The sequence below is a fragment of the Anthonomus grandis genome, chromosome 19 (assembly GCF_022605725.1).
Source record: "Anthonomus grandis grandis chromosome 19, icAntGran1.3, whole genome shotgun sequence".
In the NCBI taxonomy this organism is placed as follows: domain Eukaryota; kingdom Metazoa; phylum Arthropoda; class Insecta; order Coleoptera; family Curculionidae; genus Anthonomus; species Anthonomus grandis.
The window spans coordinates 8998247-9023067 of record NC_065564.1 but is presented as its reverse complement, the minus strand read 5'-3'; the positions used below and the strand labels follow the sequence as shown (position 1 = coordinate 9023067).

Here is a 24821-nt window from a genome sequence, read left to right as displayed (position 1 = left end):
CATGCGACAGGGGCGCCAAAGTGAAGAATTAAAAATAAAAAATTATAAAAAAAAACAAAAAAAAAACGACACAAGCAACATAACATTTGCAAAATACATATATTATCCAAAATCCAAGCAAATCGTTCGCAAAACAATTATTCCAATATTTGTAATTATAAATTAAGTTTAAATTTATTTTAAAAATTATTTTGCTTTTTATACACTATACAGTTTTAGAAAAAATGACTAAGCATGATTAATTTGTAATTGCTATTGGGATTATAACGTATGCCATGTGTTTTGCTGACAATGACTTTTCCTATTTGGGCGCTAGCGTTCCGACAAGACGACAGTGAGCGATCCTTGCTGTCTATTGTCTTTGGTATAAATTGATAACGGATTAGCCAAAATAGCGCGCGGCGCAGCTTCTTCCTCCTGATTACTGTCCGGTACGGTATGCTGCAGAAGTTAGTTGGCCTTTTGGCGCATTCCGGCTCGCCTGTTTTCTGTTTGTTTTGATTTTTGCTGGCAATTGGATCGATCCAGGCTATGACTTCATTATCATTTATTAATACTCGGTAGTTTGTTACTTACTGTTTGCTAATTTGGTTTAATTGTTTGTTACAAAACTGTTAAATAAGTTAATAAAAACGCCTCTCCTCCTAGTCTGATCTGATATAAGGTTTGTTTATTTTTATTTATTTTAGTTATAAGTAAAATGTATTATACCGGATATTGCATTTTGCATTGCATAGCTAGGCAAGACTCAAAATTTTTTTTTGATATAGACGTCTTTAATTATTTTTAAATTAAATTAAATACTATTTAATTACAGTGTTTATTACTTAAAATATTTAAATAAATAAAGGGCACTAAAATATACGTCAAACAAAATAAAAATTATTAAATATTACCCTGTATACCTATACTAAACGTGCATACCTCTTATTGTTACTACTTTTTTGTAATTATTAACTTTTTTTTAGTAATTTACAATGTTCCCAAAGAGAAAGAAAGCATCCGGAAGTGAATTTAAAAAGAGAAAGCAGATGCGGCAGTCGAAAGAAAAAAAAATGAAAGGTGCCTTACAAAAATTTTTAAAACCCAAAGAATTTGTCAAAAATGAATCCTCCCTAAAGTTAATTTCTCTAATCTCGATAGTACCAGTGCTAGTGATGAAGTCAGCTTTCCTTCGTGTAGTTCAAACCAGAACCAGGTAGACAATTCTTTAAATAATAGTTCGAGTGAGAGCGACAGAAGTGATATAAGTACGGAAAAAGAACATCTCCATGAATGCAATTCATCCGATGAAGAGATTGAACTTGGTTGCAACGCTACAACAGCACAACAATGTGTGAGCGATACCAATGATTTGAGTGATCCAGCAAATTGGCCTTCACCCCTTATCGTAAAATACATAGATTTTTTAATTGCTCAATATAAAACCCATGACTTAACTTTAAAAAAATGTGTGTTTCCTAAAAATTCAAACGACAGAAGTTTTTCGTTGGCCTATTTTAAAAGGAAATTTAAGAACGGGGAGGAAATTTTAAGAGAATGGCTAAGATATTCAATAAAGTTAAATAGTATTTTCTGCTTTTGTTGCAAAGTTTTTGGTCAGTCTTTACAAAACATGTCATCATTAATAAATGATAGCGGCTTCTCTGATTGGTGACACATAAGTGACAAGTTGTCCAAGCACGAAAAATCTGCAACCCATTTAAACAATTTTAAAACTTGGAAGTCGACCGAAATGTCAATAAAATATAAAACCACCATTGATGGCACTCATCAGACTCTCTTCGAAATGGAAAAGAAACATTGGTATGCAATAATTGAAAGGCTAATTGCTATTATTCAGTATTTGTCAAGTTGTGCCTTGCCATTTCGCGGAGATTCTAATGAGCTATATGTAAATAATAATGGCAACTTTTTAAAGGCAGTGGAAATGGTGGCAAAATTTGATGCTGTCATGGCTGAGCACTTAAGAAGGATACAATTGTCAAAAGACCAAAAAACTTACCATACTGCTCATTATCTAAGTAACAAATTTCAAAATGAAATAATTTCTTTAATGGCGCAAAAAATTATTAAAACCATTATTGATAAAGCAAAGATTTCTAAATATTTCTCTATAATTGTTGATAGCACTCTAGATTCCCGTCATACAGAACAAATAAATATTGTTATTAGGTTTCTAAATGAAGTAGAAAATGCATTCGTAATAAAAGAACACTTTCTGATTTTTTTTCTAATTCTAGACACTACTGGCCAAGGATTTTTTAATTTAATCCAAGCAGAAATACCTAAACTGGGATTAGTTTTACAAGATTTACGTGGCCAAAGTTATGACAATGGCGCAAATATGAAAGGAAAGCACATCGGTCTCCAAAAAAGAATTTTAGATATTTACCCTAAAGCTTTTTTTGTGCCCTGCGCCGCACATACATTAAATTTGGTTATCAACGATGCGGCAAAAATTAATCATGAAACTATTAATTATTTTGGCTTAATTCAGGAGTTATTTGTTTTTTTTTTCAAGCTCTACTTAAAGATGGGATGTTTTGAGAAATTATGTCAAAATTTTAGTTATGAAATCTGTTAGCGAAACACGATGGGAGAGCCGAATTAATGCAATAAAACCCCTAAGGTTTAATTTAAAGGAAATATTAGAGTCACACTACAAAATGATAACTCAAGAGATTTAAGCACAAAACATCATGCTGCTGCTTTACTTGGTAAAATTCAAACTTTCCATTTTAATATTTCTACTGTCATCTGGTATGAAATTCTTTCTAAAGTCAATGTTGTAAGTAAAGTCTTACAAACTTCAAATGTGGACTTAAATTCGGGTATTGACGCTTTAGAGAAGTTGCTTAGTTTTTTAAAAGACTTACGCGACGAAGAAAATTTTAATAGGTTTTATAGCATTGCGGCCAACTTATCAAACGACCTAAGCATTAATATAGCGTTTCCCCAAGTTCGTCAAGGAAGAGTAAAAAAACAGTTCTCGTATGAACATAATGATGAAGCAATTATCGACCATAAGCGACAATTTAAAATTAATTTTTATTGCTCTGTACTAGATGTTTGTATAAATTCTGTAGATGAGCGATTTGTAAGTTTAAGAGAACAGTACAGCAACTTTTTTATATACAATCACTAGATGACAATATTCTGCAAGCCTATGTAAATGATCTATATGCATTATACGTTAATGCGACAGATCAATCTTGTGATTTTGATGGTGTTAAATTATATAATAAAATTATAGCTTTAAAACCATTTTTGACAGAAAAATTAACACTATTACAAATTTTGAATTAAATTTGCAAGAATAATCTTGTTTCATTATTTCCCAATATTGCAATTGTTATAAGATTATTTCTTACTTATTACCTTTAACTGTGGCATCAGGAGAGCGTAGCTTTTCAAGGTTAAAATTAATAAAAAACTATTTGCGCTTAACTATGCCACAGGAAAGATTGAGTGGTCTTGCAACAATCGCAATTGAACAAGACATAGGCGAAAAAATTAGCTAGACAAGAAAGGCAACATTTTAATTCAGTATTTTTTAAAACCTATATATGTCTGCATATGTTTCCTTATTTTCTTTTATGTTATAGGGACTTGTTATTTTATTTTACTGCATTTATTATTAATAAGTGTTCCTGGAAATTTTTTTTTATTTAGATTTGTAATATTTTATGTTAATGTATTATGACTGAATGTTGTTTTTTTGTTTATGCTATGTAATGTGCGCTTATTAAAATAAACGCTATATACGCTGTGTGCAATAAACTGTAATACGAAAAAAAATGTTGTCTTTATTTTAGTAGTGGCGAGGGGCGCCAATAATTATCTTGCACGAAGGCGCCCTCACCCCTAGGAACGGCCCTGTTGGTTTAGTTTTGGTGATAGGAAGATGAGAGCCAACATTTGTAACTCTTATACTCGCTTTAACCCAGAATTTTGGTTTTCCAGAATTTCTTTTTCAATACAAGATTTTTATCTTGTATTCAAAAAGAAGATTCTTTCATTAATAGAGGGCAGAATCCAGGTAGATCAAAATATAATCACAACATTTTACGTCAGCACTATTAATGAGCTGCCTTTATTTATTTATTTCTCTTCCAACTGGCAATTGCCCAATTTACAAAAATATAATTTTACATTTTACAAGAGAACAAAACCTAACCTACACTACACATTGCACTAAAATTAAAATGATACCAAATAGATAGAGTACAATTTGACTAAGTATTTTTACATCACGGTAATAAATTCATTAAGTTTTAACAGTCTTAAAAATTCAGCTCTATTAGTAAAACAATCCAACTGATCCAAGTACTGGTTAGCAAGTTCGCCTGCCCTGGTAACAAAGGAATTATTTCCATAATTGGTTCGGTCTGATGGAATATGGAATCGGGGTGTCTGATGGGTCTGCCTATAAACGATTATGCAGACCAATTTTACCGAGTATATATATACAGCAAGACCTAAAATAGAGGATGTCATCGAAGACTTACAGGTCACGAGGTTTACGGAGAGTATGGATATTAAGTTCAGACTCAAACTCGTAGTAAATAATGCGAAGTGGACCATGTCTTTTGAAAGTGGTTGATATAATAAGGTCATTAAATACATGAACCGTACTGCAGCTGAGGATGAACTAGTGCATAGTAAAGAAGCTTAACAGAAGCAATGTCCTGGAAATCTCTGGTGAACCTTCTAATGAAACCCAGCATTTGCATAGTCTTTAATACAGTTGTTGTAACATGAAGAGACAAATACACATGATTAATTTGACCTGTATCACAAGTAAAAGTATGGAATATCATTTACTGGTATAAGTTCACCAAATAGCAAGTCTATAGTCAACCTGAAATTTTATAAAATAACTTTTAATACCATTGATCAAGATGTTAAAAAGTAACGGCTCCAAGTGAGATCCTTGGAAACAACAAATGGAGCCTGTACTTCATTTGATTCAAAATTACACAATCTGCCTACGGTTAGGTCAGTAAATTTTCAGCTACATACACTCCGTATATAATGCATGTATATGACAACCCTCCTGAAAAAACTGGATAACAATGAGAATATTCAGCTCGTTCAATACAACACCAAGATGATGCATCAAAAAACTATCCTCTCAAATCTTCGATGAGAAATCCGTTGATCGAAAGAAAGTCCCTATAGAAGATGGAGAATTCATAATTTCATAATGAAATATTTCTGTCAGTTTGAAGCAGCAGCAAAAGCAAAGGCGACTGCCCTTGTGTTGGTCTTAAGAAAAGATGCTGCCATCGTGCAAAGGAACATAATCCACGCAGTTGAAAACTCGGTGCCAAAAGTCAAAAGGGTCTTTGCAAAACGAGAAGTTTGGTTCGACTGGTATATTCAGATTTTCCACAAAGAAACATGGAATGTTTGGTAGTCCAAGCATTTCTGGATAGACTCCGTGAAGTTGAAACAAGGCAGTACTTACTACTAACCATCCACCTAAGCTAGTAGATGCATTAATACTGACCCTTGAAGCTGCGAAGAACACAAACAAGGGTCAGGCTAATGTCCTGCAAATGATTCCAGGAGAGATCAATTTCGAGGATTAATCAGAAGGTTAATTGAGAACGTAGCCTCCAGGGAGTATTGTGACAAAGTAGGTCACATAAAAAGACACTTTCCATAAGGCGCTACTTCCACTCCCGTCAAATTAAAGAAGGTTAGTGCGAAGGGGTGATCGTTGATCTGTCTTCAGTAAACCGTAAAAAGAAGATCCTGCCCAGAGGATTTCAAGCATTATCAGCTGACAGAGGAGAAAGGTGCCAGGAACGACAATTTGCGCGAATACTTCAATCAAATGAGGATATAAAAGGCCAAAAAGAAGATCCCGATATCCGGATAGTCCTAACCTGGATAAAGGAAGGGAATACACTGAACCGTATTTTTATTCCTCGAATTCCTTGGAAGACAATAATTTTTTTTGGTTAATGCTAGAGTAATAAATATATTCTTTTCCTAGCAAAAAATTCAATTTAACATAAGTGAGGAGAATGTTGGTGCCCACAAATATCCCAAGCAGTATGAGAAAAGAATATTTAATTTTCAGCAATGAAACTATAGGCGATAAACCCTCTCTTCTGACCCGTATTTAACATCCTTATGTTCATGAAAAGTTATTTTTTACATAGTTAAGGCTACTATAGACTTGAACAAATTATTGAACCATATTTTTTAGGCCAAATTCCAGAATAATAAATATGTGATAAGTATATTTCTTTCGTGGAAAAAATTTCAATTTGACAAAAGTGGGTGGAACTTTGGCGCCCAACGTGTGAATATCTCCAATGGACCATATTTCACGAGTACCTCAAATAGAATGAGAAAAGAATATTCAATTTTCGGCATTGAAACTATAGGTAATAAACCCTCTCTTCGCATCCCTATTTAACATTCATATCTTCATGAAAAGTTATTTTTTACATAGTTAAGGCTACTATAGATTTGAACAAATTTTTGAACTATATTTTTTAAGCGAAATTCCAGAATAATAATTATGTGATAAGTATATTCCTTTCCTGGAAAAAATGTCAATTTGAGAAAAGTGGGTGGAACTTTGGCGCCCAACATGTATATATAATAGTATCTCCAATAGACCATATTCCACGAGTACCCTCAATAGTATGAGAAAAGAATATTTAATTTTTAGCATCGAATCTAGGGATGATAAACCTTTCCTTCTCACCCATATTTAACATCCCTATCTTCATGAAAAGTATTTTTTTATATAAAGGGTGTTTTTTTTAGAGGCGGAGAACTTTAAATTGAAATTAAACACAAAATATTTTATTGATATGAACGAATTCGCATTTACAGAAATTATTCGTTACTCGAATGTCTCTTGCAGTAAATTAATTGTTTGGCGCGCTGTATGACACGTGGCACCGTCCTGCTGAAATCACATTGCTGCAACGCCTGCAACGGCTTCCAATGGAAGCACAAAAAAGTTGGTTATCATGTTTCTGTATCGCCCACCGTTTACTGTAACGTTCTGACCATCAGCATTTCTGAAGACATAAGGACCAATGATTCCACCGGCCCATAAAGTGCACCAAACGGTTAGTTTTTCTAGATGTAACGGTTTTTCGCCAATAGCTCGTGGATTCTCATCCCCCCCAAATTCGGCAATTCTGCTTGTTTACATAGCCATTTAACCAAAAGTGTGCTTCATCACACTGAACAAAATTTTCATATGAAATCGTGGATCAACAGCACATTTTCTTCCCCCCATTCAGCTAATGTATGGCGCAAAAGATGATCCTGGGGTTTCAACTCCTGGATAAGTTGAATTTTATATGCTCGCAATCCGAGATCTTTGCGCAAAATTTTCCATAAAGTGGATGGACATAAGTTCACTTGTTGAGAACGACGACGAATTGACACATTTGGATTATTATCAACACTATGCTGCACATCAGCTATCGCTTGTTGCGTGCGCACTGTACGGCGTCTGACTAGAGTAAAAGTATTGCGAAAACGATCAACAGTTTCTCGAATTAATCTCTCTGAAGGACGATTATGAGCACCATAAAACTCACGTAATGCCCGATGTGTTTCTCGAATAGAACCATGTCTTTAAAAATAAATTTGAACAATTTGGAAACGTTGCTCCGGCGTGAGTTTGTTAATGATGAATTGCCAAACCAAACTAATCTAAAAATAACCCAGACCTGTCAGGTCGGCTGTCATAAGAAACAGTGTTGCCAAATGAAAGTTCTCCGCCTCTAAAAAAAACACCCTTTATTTCAGGCCACTATAGATTTGAAAAAATTGTTGAACTATATTTTTTAGGCCAAATTCCGGAATACTAAATATGTGACAAGTATATTTCATTCGTTGAAAATAATCAATTTGACAAAAGTGGGTAAAATTTTGGCGCCCAACGTGTGAATATCTCCAATGGATATAGTCCATTGGATCCATGGTCCATTGTTTACGAGTACCCCAAATAGTATGAGAAAAGAATATTCAATTTTCGATATTGAAACTATAGGCGATAAACTCTCTCTCCCCGGGTATTGGATATCGGATAAGAGAAAAGGATTGGATTGTATAAGAAAAATAATGTACGTGAAAAACCTTTCAGTTGGTTTATTCAAGTCACTCCTATCAAGCATCCTCTGCTTATGACTACATTCTCTTCCTTAGTTCACCGAGAAGAATGTGATCATAGCCCTGGACGTTCTAGGACATCAACAACTGGTGATAATGTTGAATCAATAAAAAAATTATTCTTGCTTAAACATCACCATATTTACTAGATCTTGCCACTTTTTTTTTCATTACTAAAAAGAAACGACGTCGTTACAAACCAAATTGCTAGAGAAATTGAATGTTATACCAAAGATCGCTTATAAATAATGTCTTTATATTCCTCTTAATAACCGAGAAAAATTACTTAGAAGAGAACAACATAAATAAATAAATATTTTTTTAACTCTCGTATGTTACTTATGGAGATCTTAACTATTACCCGAAAGAAACAATAATATATTAAAGAAAATTCTTGGTAACAACTCTTGAGTGAAGATTTATAAAATGGAATTGCATTAACTTGAGTTATTAAGATTTGTAGGCAACCTAATATTAAAATGATTTTTGAGTCATTTTAATAATAAAAACACATTTGAAATAGAAATTCGATTCGGAATTTGGCCTAAAAAATATATTTCAAATCTATAGTAGCCTTAACTATGTAAAAAATTACTTTTCATGAAGATAGGGATGTTAAACAGGGATGCGAAGAGAGGGTTTATCACCTATAGTTTCGATGCTAAAAATTGAATATTATTTTCTCAAACTATTTGGGATACTTGTGGAATATGGTATTGGAGATATTCACACGTTGGGCGCCAAAGTTCCACCCACTTTTGTCAAATTGACATTTTTGCCAGGAAAGGAATATATTTGTCACATATTTATTGTTCCAGAAAAATTTAGTTCAAAAATTTGGTCAAATCTATAGTAGCCTCAGCTATGTAAAAAATAACTTTTCATAAAGATAAGGATGTTAAATAGGGGTGAGAAAAAAGGGCTTATCACGTATAGTTTCAATGCTGAAAATAAAATATTCTTTTCTCATATTATTTGGGATACCCCTTACAGTACCGAGATAAAAAAAAAATTTGAGTTTGGGGTTTATATTTATTTTACGCCGATAAAGTTGGGTCAAAAGGTACGGAAAATTATTTTTTAAAATATTCGAAAGGGTTAAGGGAGGGATTTAGGGAGTACACAATTGTGTGTCTAGGGAGCCAACATTAGAAAAGCACAATTGTGAAACAAAATTTATTACTTTGTATGGAAAGAAATAAAACAGTTTTTATCATTGGTTAAACAAAGAAAAACATTACATTTTAGGCAACGCATTCTGGACCAACTTTTGTACCCTTCTAACCTGCATTTAACAGGGTTCTTAATTTCTTCATTCTTTGGCCAGTGTTTAAAACCATCAAAGCGTTTGTCTGCACAGGGCAAACTGGAAGGCATTCTTCTCTTTTTTATTTCATTTCCTTCAACGCTAGTCTCTTCAGATATTCCCCAAGATTAAGTATAAATTCCAAAAGATCCATAATATCTTTGCTTCGAAGGTTTTGACTATAACAATCCCTTCGGTACTCCATCCAGCTGTTTACTATTGCTAAGTCGAACAAATGTAGGATGGCTTTAAGAGTCCATTTCCGGGTTCGAAAGAAAGATCGATAGTGTTCCATCATTTGGTCACAAACATCTACACCACCCAAGTTTTCGTTGTATGATTTAACAACAGCTGGGCATGCTATGCCTGAATGTTTTTTTTCTGTTTTATTCCATCTTTGCACCTCAGTTTCCGGCTGTCTTCCAAAAGCTGTGGATCATTAAAACAGATTTATTATCTTTCCACTTTGTAATGCAAAGTTTATTATCGGTTCTCATAACTTCTTCTGACTCTCCCCTATTCATTAAACTGTCTTTTTTAAAATCAATCCCTTTCACTCTGTTGGACTTAATTGTAGCAGTTGCATCTATATTTAAACTCGTCAAATTGTTCATCAAAGCAATAGTTAAAAATTATCCGTCAAAATACAGGTAACTATTTTGAGGTAATGTTTCTGCTAGACGCAATATTATTGAGGGTCCCAAGCCTAAATCTCTATCTTTTAGTGGAGTAGTATTGCCCTGGTAGATTTCAAAATCCAATATCAGTCCGTCGGATGTCGTAAGAACGAAATTCTTCAGTCCCACTGGTCTAGGTTTATTTTTAACAAATTGTCGAACTGGACATCTTCCCGAAAAAGGAATCATTTGGTCGTCAATAGAAAAAGCTGTCTTTTCTTTCAATGGCTTTACATCTATTGCGAACCAAATTAATTACCGGCTGTATTCTCCACAATCTATTCATTGTTTGTTCCTCTTCTGATACGCTAAGATTGTCAACGACATGTAAATTTACACGTCTCATGTAAAACCTTTGTTGGGTCATGACCTCATCAATTAATGGGAACTTCTATTTTCCATTCCAATACATATGTATCCTTGGAAGATGAATACATCCCATCAAAGCATTCATTTCGAAAAATTTCTTTATTTCTTGAGAAGTAAAGTTGTTTTCTTTTGCATTTTGTTGCAAGAAATACTGGGAAGTGAAATTTGCGGCTGACTCAAAAAAATCATCATCCAAATATTTAGCAAAATATTCGTTTGGAGTTTTTACGATGGATGGAGTATAGTCCTCTTTTACAGGAAAATCCTTGCTTCTAAAGTTTCCATGCTTCCACTGGAGAGTCTGGAAATGTATAAGGGGTAAATCATCTTCTGAATATGAAGAGCTATCAACTTCATTTGGTGCTACAATTGGGATCTTTTCGTGAATTTTAAACTCATCTTCTTCATCCTCGGGCTCTAAATCCGACCCATATTCGTCTAGAAGTTGGAACAATGCCTCCTTGTCATCCCTTAGATGGTCCAAATCAATAATTTCCTTACTTCTTCCTGTAACAAAGAATTAATTGTATCCAACTTAATTAAAACCAAAGCACGGTAACTCCCGTGGTTCACAATTATGATATATATAACAAAACCATTCTTGGAATCAACAATTTTAAAGATATTTTCAATCTCTAAAAACAATACACTTAATTGAAGTTTATTATACCTATTTAATATTAAGCACTTCTTTTTTCCCCTAAATTCTATAAATAAATAATAACTTACCTGCACGAGGCATTGTTGTTGTTGCTTGTTTTATGGCACTGCAACGAGGCAATTGCCAGCACAATTTGGAGCGACCTCGATGTTGACTGGCTCTGGACCAAATCGGGACCGCTGACTTGTACTTAATTACTTCAGACTTCCTTTATAGTACTGTGTGGTACTCCTTCATTTGTAGTGATTAAGTCTATTAGTATGGACAAACATAAGACATCACAGGTTCTGGGATTCTACGGGAAAAGAAAACATAGACAAAACACGAATTGTTGAGCAGAACTATTATAACCGAATTCGATTTATATTCAAAAATGACATAATTAGATCAATTGACTCCTCATTTGGTTCAGACAAAACAGTATACATTGTTAAGGGGGTGGGGAAGTTCCTTTTAACAAATTCTTTATACAGATCAATATAAGGAATGTAATTTATAGGACATTCCAGAAAGAGATGATTTAAGTCTTCAACAGAGCCACATCTTTAATCTTAAGCTTATATAAATGTTCTTTAGTCAGACAATGGCCCGTCCGTAATCTGATTATTGTGGTTATATATTTTCGATTTTTTAAAGGTATATTTGAAAACCATTTGGTTTTTGGGAAAGTATTTTGTATTTTAGAGTATTGATAGTTCTTACTATGTACTAAAGTTTTCCAGTATACTTTAAACAGATTACTCATATCATTCTTGATCAGGTTAAAAATTTCCATAGAATCCACTTTCACATCTTTAGGGACATTCAGGTCTTTACCTATTCTTGCCAATAAATCCGCCACCTCATTACCAGGAATGCCCGAGTGTCCAGGAATCCAAGCAATTCTTATGTCAAAATTGTTCTTATTAGCTAGAGAAATTAACTGTTTGGTTTTGATAGACCAGAAATCGCTTGAGGTTGATAGACCATATTTATTAATTTTCTTGAGTCTGATAAGATTATTACTTTCTTCAAATGCTTATTTAAAGCAACCTTTACAGCATCGTGTATAGCCACGCATTCTGCTTTACATATACTTATTGAGTCTGGGAGTCTAGATGAAAATTTATAGTCTATGTCCGGAATATATATCCCATAGCCTAATCTTTTATCTTTTTTTGAGGCGTCCGTGTATATATAGATATAGGAGTTTTTAAATTTTTCTGTAGCAGTTAGAAAATATTGTTTTAACATAGTGTCACTCTTGTTCATTCCTAAGTCTAAGATTTTAATTGGATTGTTTAGTATATCAAAATCAATTCCATAGCATGCATAATTTGTATCTTTACTTATTCTGTTTAGGTAAGGAATGAATTTTTGTAAGGCGAATATCAAATATGGAACGTTATCAGAGTTAATGTAAGTTGGCAATGTAATCATTTTTCTCCGGATTCTCTGCAAAATCTCTAGTATAGGATGGTTAGTTATTGAGGTCAACCTTGCAATGTATTTATTTGCCAAGGTTTTTCGTCTCTGCTCCAAGTTTACCATTGCCGCTTCCGCTAATAAAGCCGCTTTAGGAGTCGATTTCATACAGCCCAGGCATATTCGCAATCCTTCAAAAAAGACTACATTCAATTTATTTAGACCCTTTTGGTTTACAGGTTTTAAAAATATCGAGCCAAAGTCCAGGTGGGATCGAATCATTGCTCCAAAAATTGTTAACAGGGTAAGAGGGTCAGATCCCCACCAAACCCTACAGACAGCGCGCAGAATGTTTAGTGCTTTTTTAGCCTTATCAGCTATATGGTCAATGTGAATGTTCCACTTTAGATGTTCTTGCAGAATATGTCCCAGATATTTAACATGGGGTTTATAATCAATAAGATAATTGCCAATATGTATAGGTGGAGGGGGATTTTTGCGATTACCCTTTGTGAACCAAATTGCTTCACACTTCTCGACGGAGAGGGAGAGATCATTATCTTTTAAAACACAATTAATCATTTCCAATGCTCCATTTATTTTGTTTGTCATAACACTGACATTGAAACCTTTCACAAAAACAGCCAAGTCATCAGCATATCCAATTATTTTTGCAGAATCTAAGTTCAATTGAAATAGCTCCAAGATATACAAATTAAAAAGTATAGTGCTCAAAGGAGAACCCTGTGGGAGTCCTTTTGTAGCTAGATATGGGCCCATGAATGTGCCATCAGCCTTTCTGCTGTATAGAAGTCTATTCACAATAATTTGATGAATAAGATTGTTAATTTCAATAGGAATTTGAAGATGATTTAATTTATTATACAATTTATATATATTAACATTATCAAATGCAGATTTAATGTCTAAAAATACTGCAATGACAGATTCAGACCGACCAAAGGCCTCAAGGACTGAATTTGAGAGATAAGCAATATTATCATATATGCCCTTGCCCCTCCTAAAACCTAGTTGTTCATGTGTGAAAGTATTTCTGTTTTCAAGGAACCATTCCAATCGATTTTTAATCATGATTTCAAGGATCTTACAGCCACACATTGACAGTACTATAGGCCTATAATTTACCGGGAGGATAGGGTTTTTCTTTGGTTTTAGAATATGAATAATGTTATATTTTCTCCATGCCTCTGGAATATGTCCCTCAAACAGACATTTATTATATATATTTAGTAAAGTTAATTTTGCTCTTATTGGTAAATGTTTGTACATTGGGTAAGCTTTGTCATCCATGCCAGGGGCGGACAATTTTTTATTTCTTAATGCGTTGTTAAATTCATTTAAAGAAAATAGAGTAACACTATTGTCATCCCGTGGTTGCAAGACAACAAAATCGGGATCCAGATTCACACTAGACATACTTTGGAGAATTTCTTTTTTAATATCATCTGAGATATTATAGTTGCTTGAAGTATTATTTATATTATTTGAAATTTTTTAAATTTTATTCCACACATAACTAATATTTGACTCTCTGTTGAGTGTTTGACAAAAAAGCTTAAATTTTTCTTTTTTCTTAATTTTAAGCCTCTTCTTTGTAGTTGCTATGCATTTTTTTGCAGTAAGGTAATTTTCTAATGTAGGGGTATTATTAAAGTTATTTATTGCATTTTTCCTTTCTTTGATCTAGGTAGAACATTCTTTGTCCCACCACGAATTGCCAATGTTCTTAGAAACACCACACTTTTTAGTAGGAATAGCAATATCAGCCGCTCTATCCATGATGTCCATTAATTCATTATAGGTCAAATTAAGGTCTTCTACGTCTATTTCTAGTATTATATTATCATGATAAAGTTGCCAGTTCGCTTTATTAAGGTTTCTGGCCATAAAAGGTGCCGTAAAAATTTTCCTTGCGTTGAATTTTAGCGATAGGTTTAGTTCTAAACAGGTCGGGTAGTGATTGCTGTTAGCACAGTCATGTATGACTTTCCAGTAACTGTTTACTGCCAATATACCACTTACCATAGTTAAATCAAGAGCACTAGTATATGAGTTTGGACTTTGTACCAATGTACATGAGCCATCATTGATTACCACCAAATTATTATCTGAGATGAAATCTGCAATTAGTTTTCCCCCTTTGTTGACAGGAGAATCATCCCATAAAGGGTGGTGTGAGTTAAGATCACCCATTATAATGGTTTGTTCTATGTTTACACCCTGTATTAGGTCTTCCAATAAGTTGGTAGTAATATTTTTATCAGTATTGACATATATATTTATAAGGTAAAGTTTACCTAGTTGAATGGTAATATATTGGGTTGAGTCAGAGTTGAAGGTTTTTAATTTGTTATAAATGATATTCTTTTTAATACAGGTTGCAATCCCACCATAACCATCTGGTCGATCTTCCCTGATTATATTATATGTTGGCAGAGTAAAATTATAATGTGATTTAAGCCAAGTCTCATTTAGGAATAAAATATCTGGTGATTCCCTATGAATTAATGATATCAAATTATCCCTATTGGAATTAATGCTACGAATATTCCACTGTATAATTTTCAGATTGAATTTGATGAATAATTTTTTAATTTTAAATATCTGTGTGGGAGATATTAAATGTTGTGTGTTAATTGTATTTATTTAATAGTCTGACAATTCCAGATCCATTTCTAGATCTGGGTTTTGACGGGATAATATGAGTTTTTTTAGGGTGTCAAGATAGTCATCATTTGTTGTATTCATAACAAATTGTATACATGTTTCCATGTTACAAGGTAAATTGAAATTATGCTGTGCACTAATAGGCTTTTGAGAAGTTACTTGAGAAGGACTTGAAGAATTTGAGCACGAAAAAGACTGTGAATTGATTTGAATTTGAGAAGTGTGGTCAGGATCGGATTTATTAGGTCTAGAGTTAGGAAAAAATAAGCTTTCTTCATGGAGTTTTCTGTCGTAGCCTTTTTGGACTATTCTTTTTTTATTGTTATTAACTGTAGCAACTTGAGAGTATGCCCTTTTAATAGTGCTATTGTTCATGTTTTGGGTTCTTCTTTGGGAGGGTGTAATAGGTGTTGAATTTTGGGGGTACTGAGATTTGTCTCTTAATATTGTGTTGGGAAAGTCACTTGGATTGTAAACAAATTCTCCTTTGGTGATATAAGATTTTTTGCATGCTTCATTTGCATCATGGAAAGTTAAATTTTCAAAAGCCATCAGTTCCTTAATATTTTTTTGTCCTATATATTCTGGACATTTTTTTGAAATTGATTTATGGTTTTCTTCACAAAAGAAACATTTTGTGGTACATGAATATCCATTTGCATCATCCAAATGATTTTCCTCCAGTCCACAGTTAAAACATCTTTCCCGGCCCTTGCAGTTTGTTTTTGTGTGTCCAAAACGTAGACATCTATAGCATTGGGTCACTGGAGAAACATATATTGTGACAGGTCTTTCTAGTCTATATAAATTAATAGATCTTGGGAGAAAGATACCTTTAAAGGTGAACAAAACGGAACCTGTGGGTTCATAAGATGTTGTTTTATCCTTAATTACTTTTCTATTTAACCTTTTAACATTAAGAATTTCAATATCTCCATTTGCACTGCATCTTTTTATAATTTCATCCTCTGATATGTCAGTATCTATTTGTCGTACAATTCCTTTGCATGTAACAAAGTTAAATGGGATAAATATTTTGTAACCCTTATTTATAAGAACTTTATTTTGAATAAAATCGTTGGCTGACTGAAAATTAGTAAATTCAATGGATATTCTATTTAGTCCTTTATTATTAATTTTTTTAATGTCTGTTAAATTTAAATTAAATATGTCTCTTGCTATTTTAATATTATTGAATTTTCCTATATTGAAGCCAACCTGTTCTGTAGATTCCAAGTAAACAACAAAGGGACCAGAATCTGTTTTTGAGTAAAAAACTGTGTTATTTATTGAAGAATGTGACTCTGACGACCTTGGATCTATTTGGTTCACGTTTAACTCACATTTACTAGTATCATTAATAACAAAATTACAAGGAATATTTCCCAAAGATTTTACATTTGATATGGATACTGGTTGTTTAGCTGGGGGGGATCCGTCCCCCCCCCTGTGTCACTCATTGTGTAAAAGGATGTAAATTAATGTATTTTGTTAATTACCCAATTAGAAGCCAAAAAATATCTCAAAAAAGTCAAAACGAAAGCATATGAAGAAAAATCAAGCTATAAATCAGTTATGCTCAACTTACCCTTTTATAAACAAGCACCACCCAAGTTAGTCGTGAGGAAAAGACTTTTCTTAGGTCGCGAAAGCTTATCTCAGATAAGGCAAGAATTTACGTTGCTGCTACTACCACGGTATTCACAGCACTGTGCACGAGGCATTGTTGAAAATAATCTGAAACTTTTCAGGTTATGACAAGAATGGACTCCCGGCAAAATAAACGATTTGCGCGTGCACACCTATAAAATGCACTATTCACAATCATGTCGCACGGTTCTCCACCCAGATTAAACATTTTTTGATCCTTATAACACTAGTAAATAAGGAAGTCACAATTGTGACATCGGGTAGCGTAAGGGATACTCGTGGAATATGATGGTCCATTGGAAATATTCATACGTTGGGCGCCAAAGTTCTACCTACTTTTATCAAATTTTAATTTTTACCAGGAAAGACATACACTTGTCACATATTTATTATTCGGGAATTTGGCCTGAAAAATATAGTTCAAAAATTCGTTCAAATCTATAGTAGCCTGAAATATATAAAAAATAACTTTTCATAAAGGTAGGGATGTTAAATAGGGGTGAGAAGTAAGGGCTTATCACCTATAGTTTCAATGCTAAAAATTAAATATTATTTTCTCATACTATTTGCGTGGAATCTGGTCCATTAAAGATATTTATACGTTGGGCACCAAAGTTCCACCCGCTTTTGTCAAATTTAAATTTTTGCCAGGAAAGGAATATACTTGTCACATATTTATTAATCCGGGATTTGGCCTGAAAAATTTAGTTCAAAAATTTGCTCAAATCTATAGTAGCCTTAATTATGTAAAAAATAACTTTTAATGAGCATAAAGATGTTAAATAGGGATGATAAGAGATGGTTTATGATCTATAGTTTCAATGCTAAAATGGCGCTAGGAATAATTTTTAGTCCCATAGGGAGTGTTGTCATTTAATATTGTCCTTTACTATCTACTGTAAAAGCTGTTCTACTAGTTTTTTCTAGTTAATTTTCATGAAAGCTTTGTGAGAAATCTAAATATAAAAAGTAAGTTGCAACAGTTGGGATAGAGTTATTGATTTAGTTATTTCAGCATCTTTTTATTGCGAAATAGAACCAGTTGTTACAAGAACTAGTTGTTGCACAGAAAATAACATAACTACTGCTCCATTATTTTTGCATACTCTCTATAAGTCTTAAATTGCAATAAAAATTCCTTTACATAGATTACCATCCAGTCATAAACATAAAAAAAACAATAAGCTTAAGTTTAAAAAAATTAAGTTGCTGCTATTTTTAGTGATTATAAATAAAAGCAGGTATTACGAATTTCTGACAACTTATCATATCATGAATGAGGTTTTAATATTTTTTTGATTTATGATAACGATAACAGTGTAGTAAAAAAAAATAGATAATATCGAATAGACTACGGATTGAAATCAGTGCTTAAGCTTAATCCCGTTTCAATTGTTTTCCAGATTCAAGGACTAGCATGGTTTGGCATATCGGTCACAGGGATTGTGGTGAAACAAACCACCCCCTCTATTGCGAAAAAGGATTTATCGGATATCCAGAGTTACACTCAATACATTGCCAGGATTATATATGACAACTTCTTAGGTAAAAAAAATTAGATGTAGAAAATACTATTTTATATGATCAATAGGTAGCCTTCTTAAAAAGATTAAGAAATGATGTTCCTTACTTGATACAAGCTATAGACTTCTTTTCTTCATTCCATGCAAATTAAAGGAAACTTGCATATTTTCATATAAATAGGAAAAGCCAACTTAACGGAATTCTAATGATTAATCTTAAGCTGGAAAAATACGCAGTTAATATTATTAGTGAGTTTTTGGATAGTATTTTATCTTCGTTATATGGCAAATGCACCTAAATATCTTAAGAATTATATATGGTATTCATTGCCTCACTAAACAACATAATTTTTCCCAAAGACTTCTTGACTAAATAAATATTTGAACTGCACAAACAGTAGGAATTGATGAAGTAGTGTGTTATACTTAATGCACAAACATCCAGGGTGCTTTAATCGTAAATAATTCCAAAAATGCCATAGAAAGATTAAACAGAAAAAGAATAAGGGTAACTAAAATTGTTTCGGTCATCCTCCACTAAATTTATTTGAAAAATCATCTATCCTACATATTTCAGACATATAAGATGTCCATCATCAGGGATCTATATAGAACCGAGGAAACTTATAAGCTAAGGATTAAAAGTGTTAAAATAAGCTATAGAGTTTTAATGTATTAGACCTAATAGATAGAGAGTAGACAGAGAACGACTGCATCGGTAACCTCCCACCGATAGCGACGCTCGTGTGCATCGAGCCTAATTTCGGCTTGCTCGCAGTGATGTTACTGATATTTAGCAAGCGCTTGGAGGTGGGTAGGTTAGCCTCGAATCAAGTATTGGAATTTTACGCGCACACGAAAAATAAAAATTTATGTTGTTTAACGTGCTCATAATCGCAAATCAAAAAAACAACTTTAATATGCTCAAATCTTAAAAACCTTTGGTGAAAACTAAATACAATATTTTAAAATAAAATGATAATTCTAATTAAGTAAAATATTCAAAATACTCAAAATGTCCAAATACACCTCCTTATTGGGCTTCACAGTATCCCAGCCTGTCGTAAAATTCTCTACGTACATTGGCTAACATTTAAGGTGTAATGGACCTAGAAATATTAATAATTCTAAGTCGCAATTCGTCCAAATTAACGGCTCTTTCATGTCGGTGTTGGTAAAGAATTTCCGTCAAATAGCCCCATAAGAAGTAGTCGCAAGGCGTCAGATCTGGAGATCGCGGAGGCCATGGTATGGTACCTCTTGCGGAAATAAGCCGTTCAGGAAAAGTGTTTGTTAAATACTGCACTTGTCTACCGTTGTGAGCGGGACATCCGTCTTGTTGAAACCAAATTTCCTCAAAATTAACATCCAAGTTTCGTACAGCGGGTATAATATTTTGTTGCAATGAAAGTAAATATCTCTCAGAGTTTAAGGTACCATCAATAAAAAAAGGCCCTTCAATGTGATTGGCTAAAATACCAGCCCAAACATTTATCTTTTGCGGGTATTGAGTTCGTAATGGTACACTCAAATGTAGATTTTCCCGAGACCAATATCTCACGACTGAAGAATTATGTCGACCTAGAAGAGAAAAAGATGACTCGTCTGTAAATAAAATATTACTTGTGAAGTCGTCATTTTGATCCATTTTTTCTCTTAAGGTTTCACAAATCTTCAAGCGATTTGATCTTCTGGAAAAATTTATTGAGTGTCTTTAATTTTATAGGCTTTGTACTTATTTCTTTTCAAAATATCACGCACTGTACGACTTGGAATATCAAGTTCTTCATATTAATCTTTTCATCAACAGTGAAAACCATTTTTATTTTATTACTGTATCCGTCTTCGTACCAATGGTTGAAATAAATTGTAAACATAATAGGCTAACAAGTACATAGGTATGCGAGGAATTGCAACCGAACTTTAACCGAACTGATAAGCGCAACGACGACGCGATAGCCGCCCAGGGTGGAGCCAAGTTTGTTCTCGCTCTACTCCGTCTCCTTCTTACACATTACGCAAAAATCATATTCGAAATTTTTCAACCGCCGAACGTGTATATAAATTTTAATTCTGCATTACATATTACTAATGCATTAAGAGAATCGAAACCCTTCCTATTTATGAAAATGTGTTTATCCACATTTGGTTTTAAAATGGCTATGTGAGTCCCATCTATAGCTCCTATTATGCCGGGAAAATTAAACCTTTGCTTGAAGAGCTCCCTATTTCTATTAATTTTGAATATGATTTTTTGGGGTGATAGATGCTCACTTATAGCATTGGTAACCTCCTGGATATATCTGAAAAAAAAATAAAAGATAGGATGAGACATAAAAAAATTAATATACAGAGAAATTTATGGTAATAATAGGTGAATTAAAATTTCCTTTTTAACAAAAAAAGGCGGCACAAAAGGCATTAGTCCGTTTTTTGCGAAACTCAGTTCACAGTATGATTTAATGTTCTTGTGCTAAATGCTACCTACTGTTTTTTACCTACCTATGGGCACTAGTCTGGCTTACGGCCATATTAAAATCTCCACCCACACTTCTCTGGTAGCCACCAGTTGCATAAACCCTTAGGGCTACTAAGATTTTCTGTTCTACCGATACCTTATCCCTGTGTGTCTGGTGGTGTATATGAGGTCTCAAAACTTCGCACAGATGCTGGAAGAGTGCTTTATTCACACGAAAGAGTTCTTTAAAGCGATTATCACTGATACTATTAAAATCAAAACTCTCTCTGCATTCTCCTTCTGCGTCTAAAATCAAGATATTCCCTTAACAAATGATCAAAAACTGGCAACATTTTTAGATCACTATTGAACTGGAAAAAATTTTGTTGTAGAACTAACTCAACTAAAAGGCATAAATTATCAATATGAATTTGGGAAATACTGGAACAGTCCTTAAGCAGATCTCTCACCAACAACACACAATCACTGGGGGGGGGGGGGGGGGGGGGGTGCTTGGGAATAGATTACAGACGTGAAAAAAGACTAGAAAGGTTGCGGGTGGTAAAGTCCGATCTTTTAATTCATCCGCTAGTTGTGAAGAATTTTTAATGGAAAAGGAACTCTTAAAGTTGGTAATTGAAAGTAAAATGAGTTTATCACATGGAGAATAACAGTAGGACACCACTGGAGGAATAGGAATGTCTTGCTTATGGATTTTGGGAAGGCCATATAACAGGGGGCTGGAAGGGTTGATAGGCGTTAGCTTAAACTTATTAGTCCCGAGAAATTCTAAAGTGTTTGATACCTGTTTCAGTGTATTTTTGAACTTGATGAAAAATTTCTCTAAAGGGTTAAAAGTAATATGCGAAAAATTGTCAGAAGACAAGAATGGATCTACTTTATCAACGTATTGAGTCCTATTAAAAATTACTAGATAATTTATGACGGTTTTCTTTAAAATACTATATAAAATATAACCTATTTGTGCGACAGACCGGCACAACTCTAATTGTGACGGTTTTATCTTAAATAATTTCACAATAATTATTTCTTTTTTGAAAACACACTAGCTTAACACTAATTAGGACGGTCTTTCACGAATAATACTTTTAATAAAACGTTTCTTTTCGATTAATGACGGTTGTTTTGTTGCTGCTCCGCTGCTGGATCACCAAATTGTGTAGTGTCTCTGCTGCTGGGAACAGCAAGGGTTAATTGTGGACTGTATTTTTTTATAGTTGAATTAAACAAACAAGTCCATTGTGAACCACTTCTTTATTTAAGAAATGCACTTAATGTGTAAAGAAAAAGGAGGGCTTATTTGACGGCGTTAGTTCGTCGTTGACAACAACGTGAACTTTTTTCTGTCTGTCAAAAACGATTCAGGTGTTTTAATTAACGTAAACCTTAACAACGGTCTTCCGCGAAAATGTTTGGATGCGTCTCTTAGAAATGGCACAAAACGTACTGACCTGAGACATTATTGCCGGAATTATTTTAACAAAATTTGGAGATGGGACGATCACGCTAGTCGCGCTCCGCGGAAAATATTCGGAATACACGTATGCCGATTTTTCTGGAAATAACTCTTGCTGTTTTAAGTATAATGACCATAGCAACTTAAAATTGACTATTCTTGGAGTTGTGCCGGTTTTCTTGGAAACAGGCGATATGAAATAGTATTTGCTAAATTTATTAGTTATAAATTCGTCATATTAATAAAGGGTGTTCGAAAAATAGACGGAGATATTCAATGGTAAAAAAATATGAGAAAAAGTTTCCATAAACATGGGTCCGGAAATCAAGGAATCACCCATTGAAATATCTCCGTATATTTTTCGAACACGCTGTATAGATTTTTTCTTTACTATTTTGTAGTGAGCAATGCCAGAGATAAAGTGATCAGACCTCAGGACTTCGAAGCTTTCCTATGGATTTACACGGTGCTGAGTGGCATTTGGGTTGCGGCCGCTTTAGATCTAAATCTTGGTAAGTCACGATCAAAAATCATTAACACTTTTTTCTACCATCATGCATAAAACATTCACTTACTTAGTGCACGCACTATGTAAGGCTTATAAAGTTTACCTTTTTAACACAATAAATTTGACATCAGTGAAGACAGTACAAATTATTAAAGATAGTCATATCTGGTTAGTAGGAGGGCCAAAGATTAATGAGAAGAAATAGGAGAATAAGTTTTTAGGGTAACATGCTCCCAACAACCATAATTTGTTATATAGTCGCTATGTAGTGTAGCAAAATGACTAGCATATATAGTGTGTTCCAGGTTGAGCGAATTTATACGTAAAAATGACAAAAAATTGAAAATTTCATTTTATTTACTTACTTTAAATGTATTCAATGTCGAAACATGTTTTTAATATCGTTCCTAAACATTTTAAAAGAATTTCTAATTTCTTCAATGGAAATTGAATTACAAGCGTCTCTAATTCTTTGTTTTAGTAATTTTTTGTTTTAATTATTTTTTTTATTTTCTTTCTGTTTTAATTCCCTGTTATTTGGTAATGGCTCGGAATAAACAATTTGCTTGAACCGGCCCCAAAATAGGAATCAGAAATGGTTAAATCAGGGGACCTTGGCGGCCACTTAATTGGGTTGCGTCTTCCAATTCATTGATTCGGAAAAGTTCTATATAGGTCGAAAAAATACTCGATTCCTTAGTTCTGCTCGGACTCCCTTATAACCCGGTATTTTCGTGATCTACTTGATAAGAACATTCCGCTGGTATAATTAGATCGAATCGAATTCAAAAAAAAAAATCGATACGGGGGGGGGGGGGGCCCGAAAAAAACGAAAAAACCCAAACTTTGAAGGCTGATATCTAGGCTTCTATACGAGCTATCGGGAAAATTCTAACGGTTTTGTCTTGGTTTCATCCTTCTAAATCCAACGAGACCATCCGCAAGGTCGTAGCTTTTATAATAGCCAAGATATGGCATTTTTGATACCCATTTTTGGGGTCAAAACTGACGTCGAAAAAATACTCGATTCCTTAGTTTTGCTCGGATTCCCTTATAACGCGGTATTTTCGTGATCTACTTGATGAGAACAAACCGCTGGTATAGTTAGTTTAAATTAAAAAAAAAAAAAATCTGGAAAAAATCGATACGGGGGGTATACCCGAAAAACGAAAAAACCCAAATTTTGAAGGCTGATATGTAGGCTTCTATACGAGCTATCGGGAAAATTCCAACGGTTTTGTCTTGGTTTCGTCCTTTTAAATCCAACGAGACCATCCGCAAGGTCGTAGCTCTTTTAATAGCTGAGATATGGCATTTTTGATGCCCATTTTTGGCCTCAAAAACGGACGTCGAAAACGACTTTTTCCGGATATTCAAAGTGCTCTTATTCCCTTAGTTCTGCTCGGATCCTGTTATAACCCGGTGTTTTCGTAATCTAGGAGACCCAATTAAGACGCTGGTATACTTAGTTTGATTTTGACAAAAATCAATTTTTGGTGAAAAAATTCGATACGGGGGGGTATACCCGAAAAATGAAAAATTCCAAACTTTGAAGGTCGATATCTCGGCTTCTATGGGAGCTATTGAAAAAATTCCAACGGTTTTGTCTTAGTTTCGTCGTTCTGAATCCAACGAGACCATCCGCAAGGTCGTAGCTCTTTTAATAGCTGAGATATGGCATTTTTGATGCCCATTTTTGGCCTCAAAAACGGACGTCGAAAACGACTTTTTCCGGATATTCAAAGTGCTCTCATTCCCTTAGTTCTGCTCGGATCCTGTTATAACCCGGTGTTTTCGTAATCTAGGAGACCCAAATAAGACGCTGGTATACTTAGTTTGATTTCGACAAAAATCAATTTTTGGTGAAAAAATTCGATACGGGGGGGTATACCCGAAAAATGAAAAATTCCAAACTTTGAAGGTCGATATCTCGGCTTCTATGG

General features: G+C 33.8%; 1 protein-coding gene across 1 annotated transcript in view; it reads left to right on the top strand.

Annotated features, from left to right (window-relative positions):
- LOC126747340 (uncharacterized) overlaps positions 1 to 24821 on the top strand; it is a 79247-nt gene that overhangs the window by 1273 nt on the left and 53153 nt on the right. Inside the window, exons 2-3 of the mRNA XM_050455899.1 lie at positions 18316 to 18457; positions 22772 to 22882. Of these exons, the coding sequence (XP_050311856.1) occupies positions 18316 to 18457; positions 22772 to 22882 (253 nt within the window). The remainder of the gene's footprint in view (positions 1 to 18315; positions 18458 to 22771; positions 22883 to 24821) is intronic.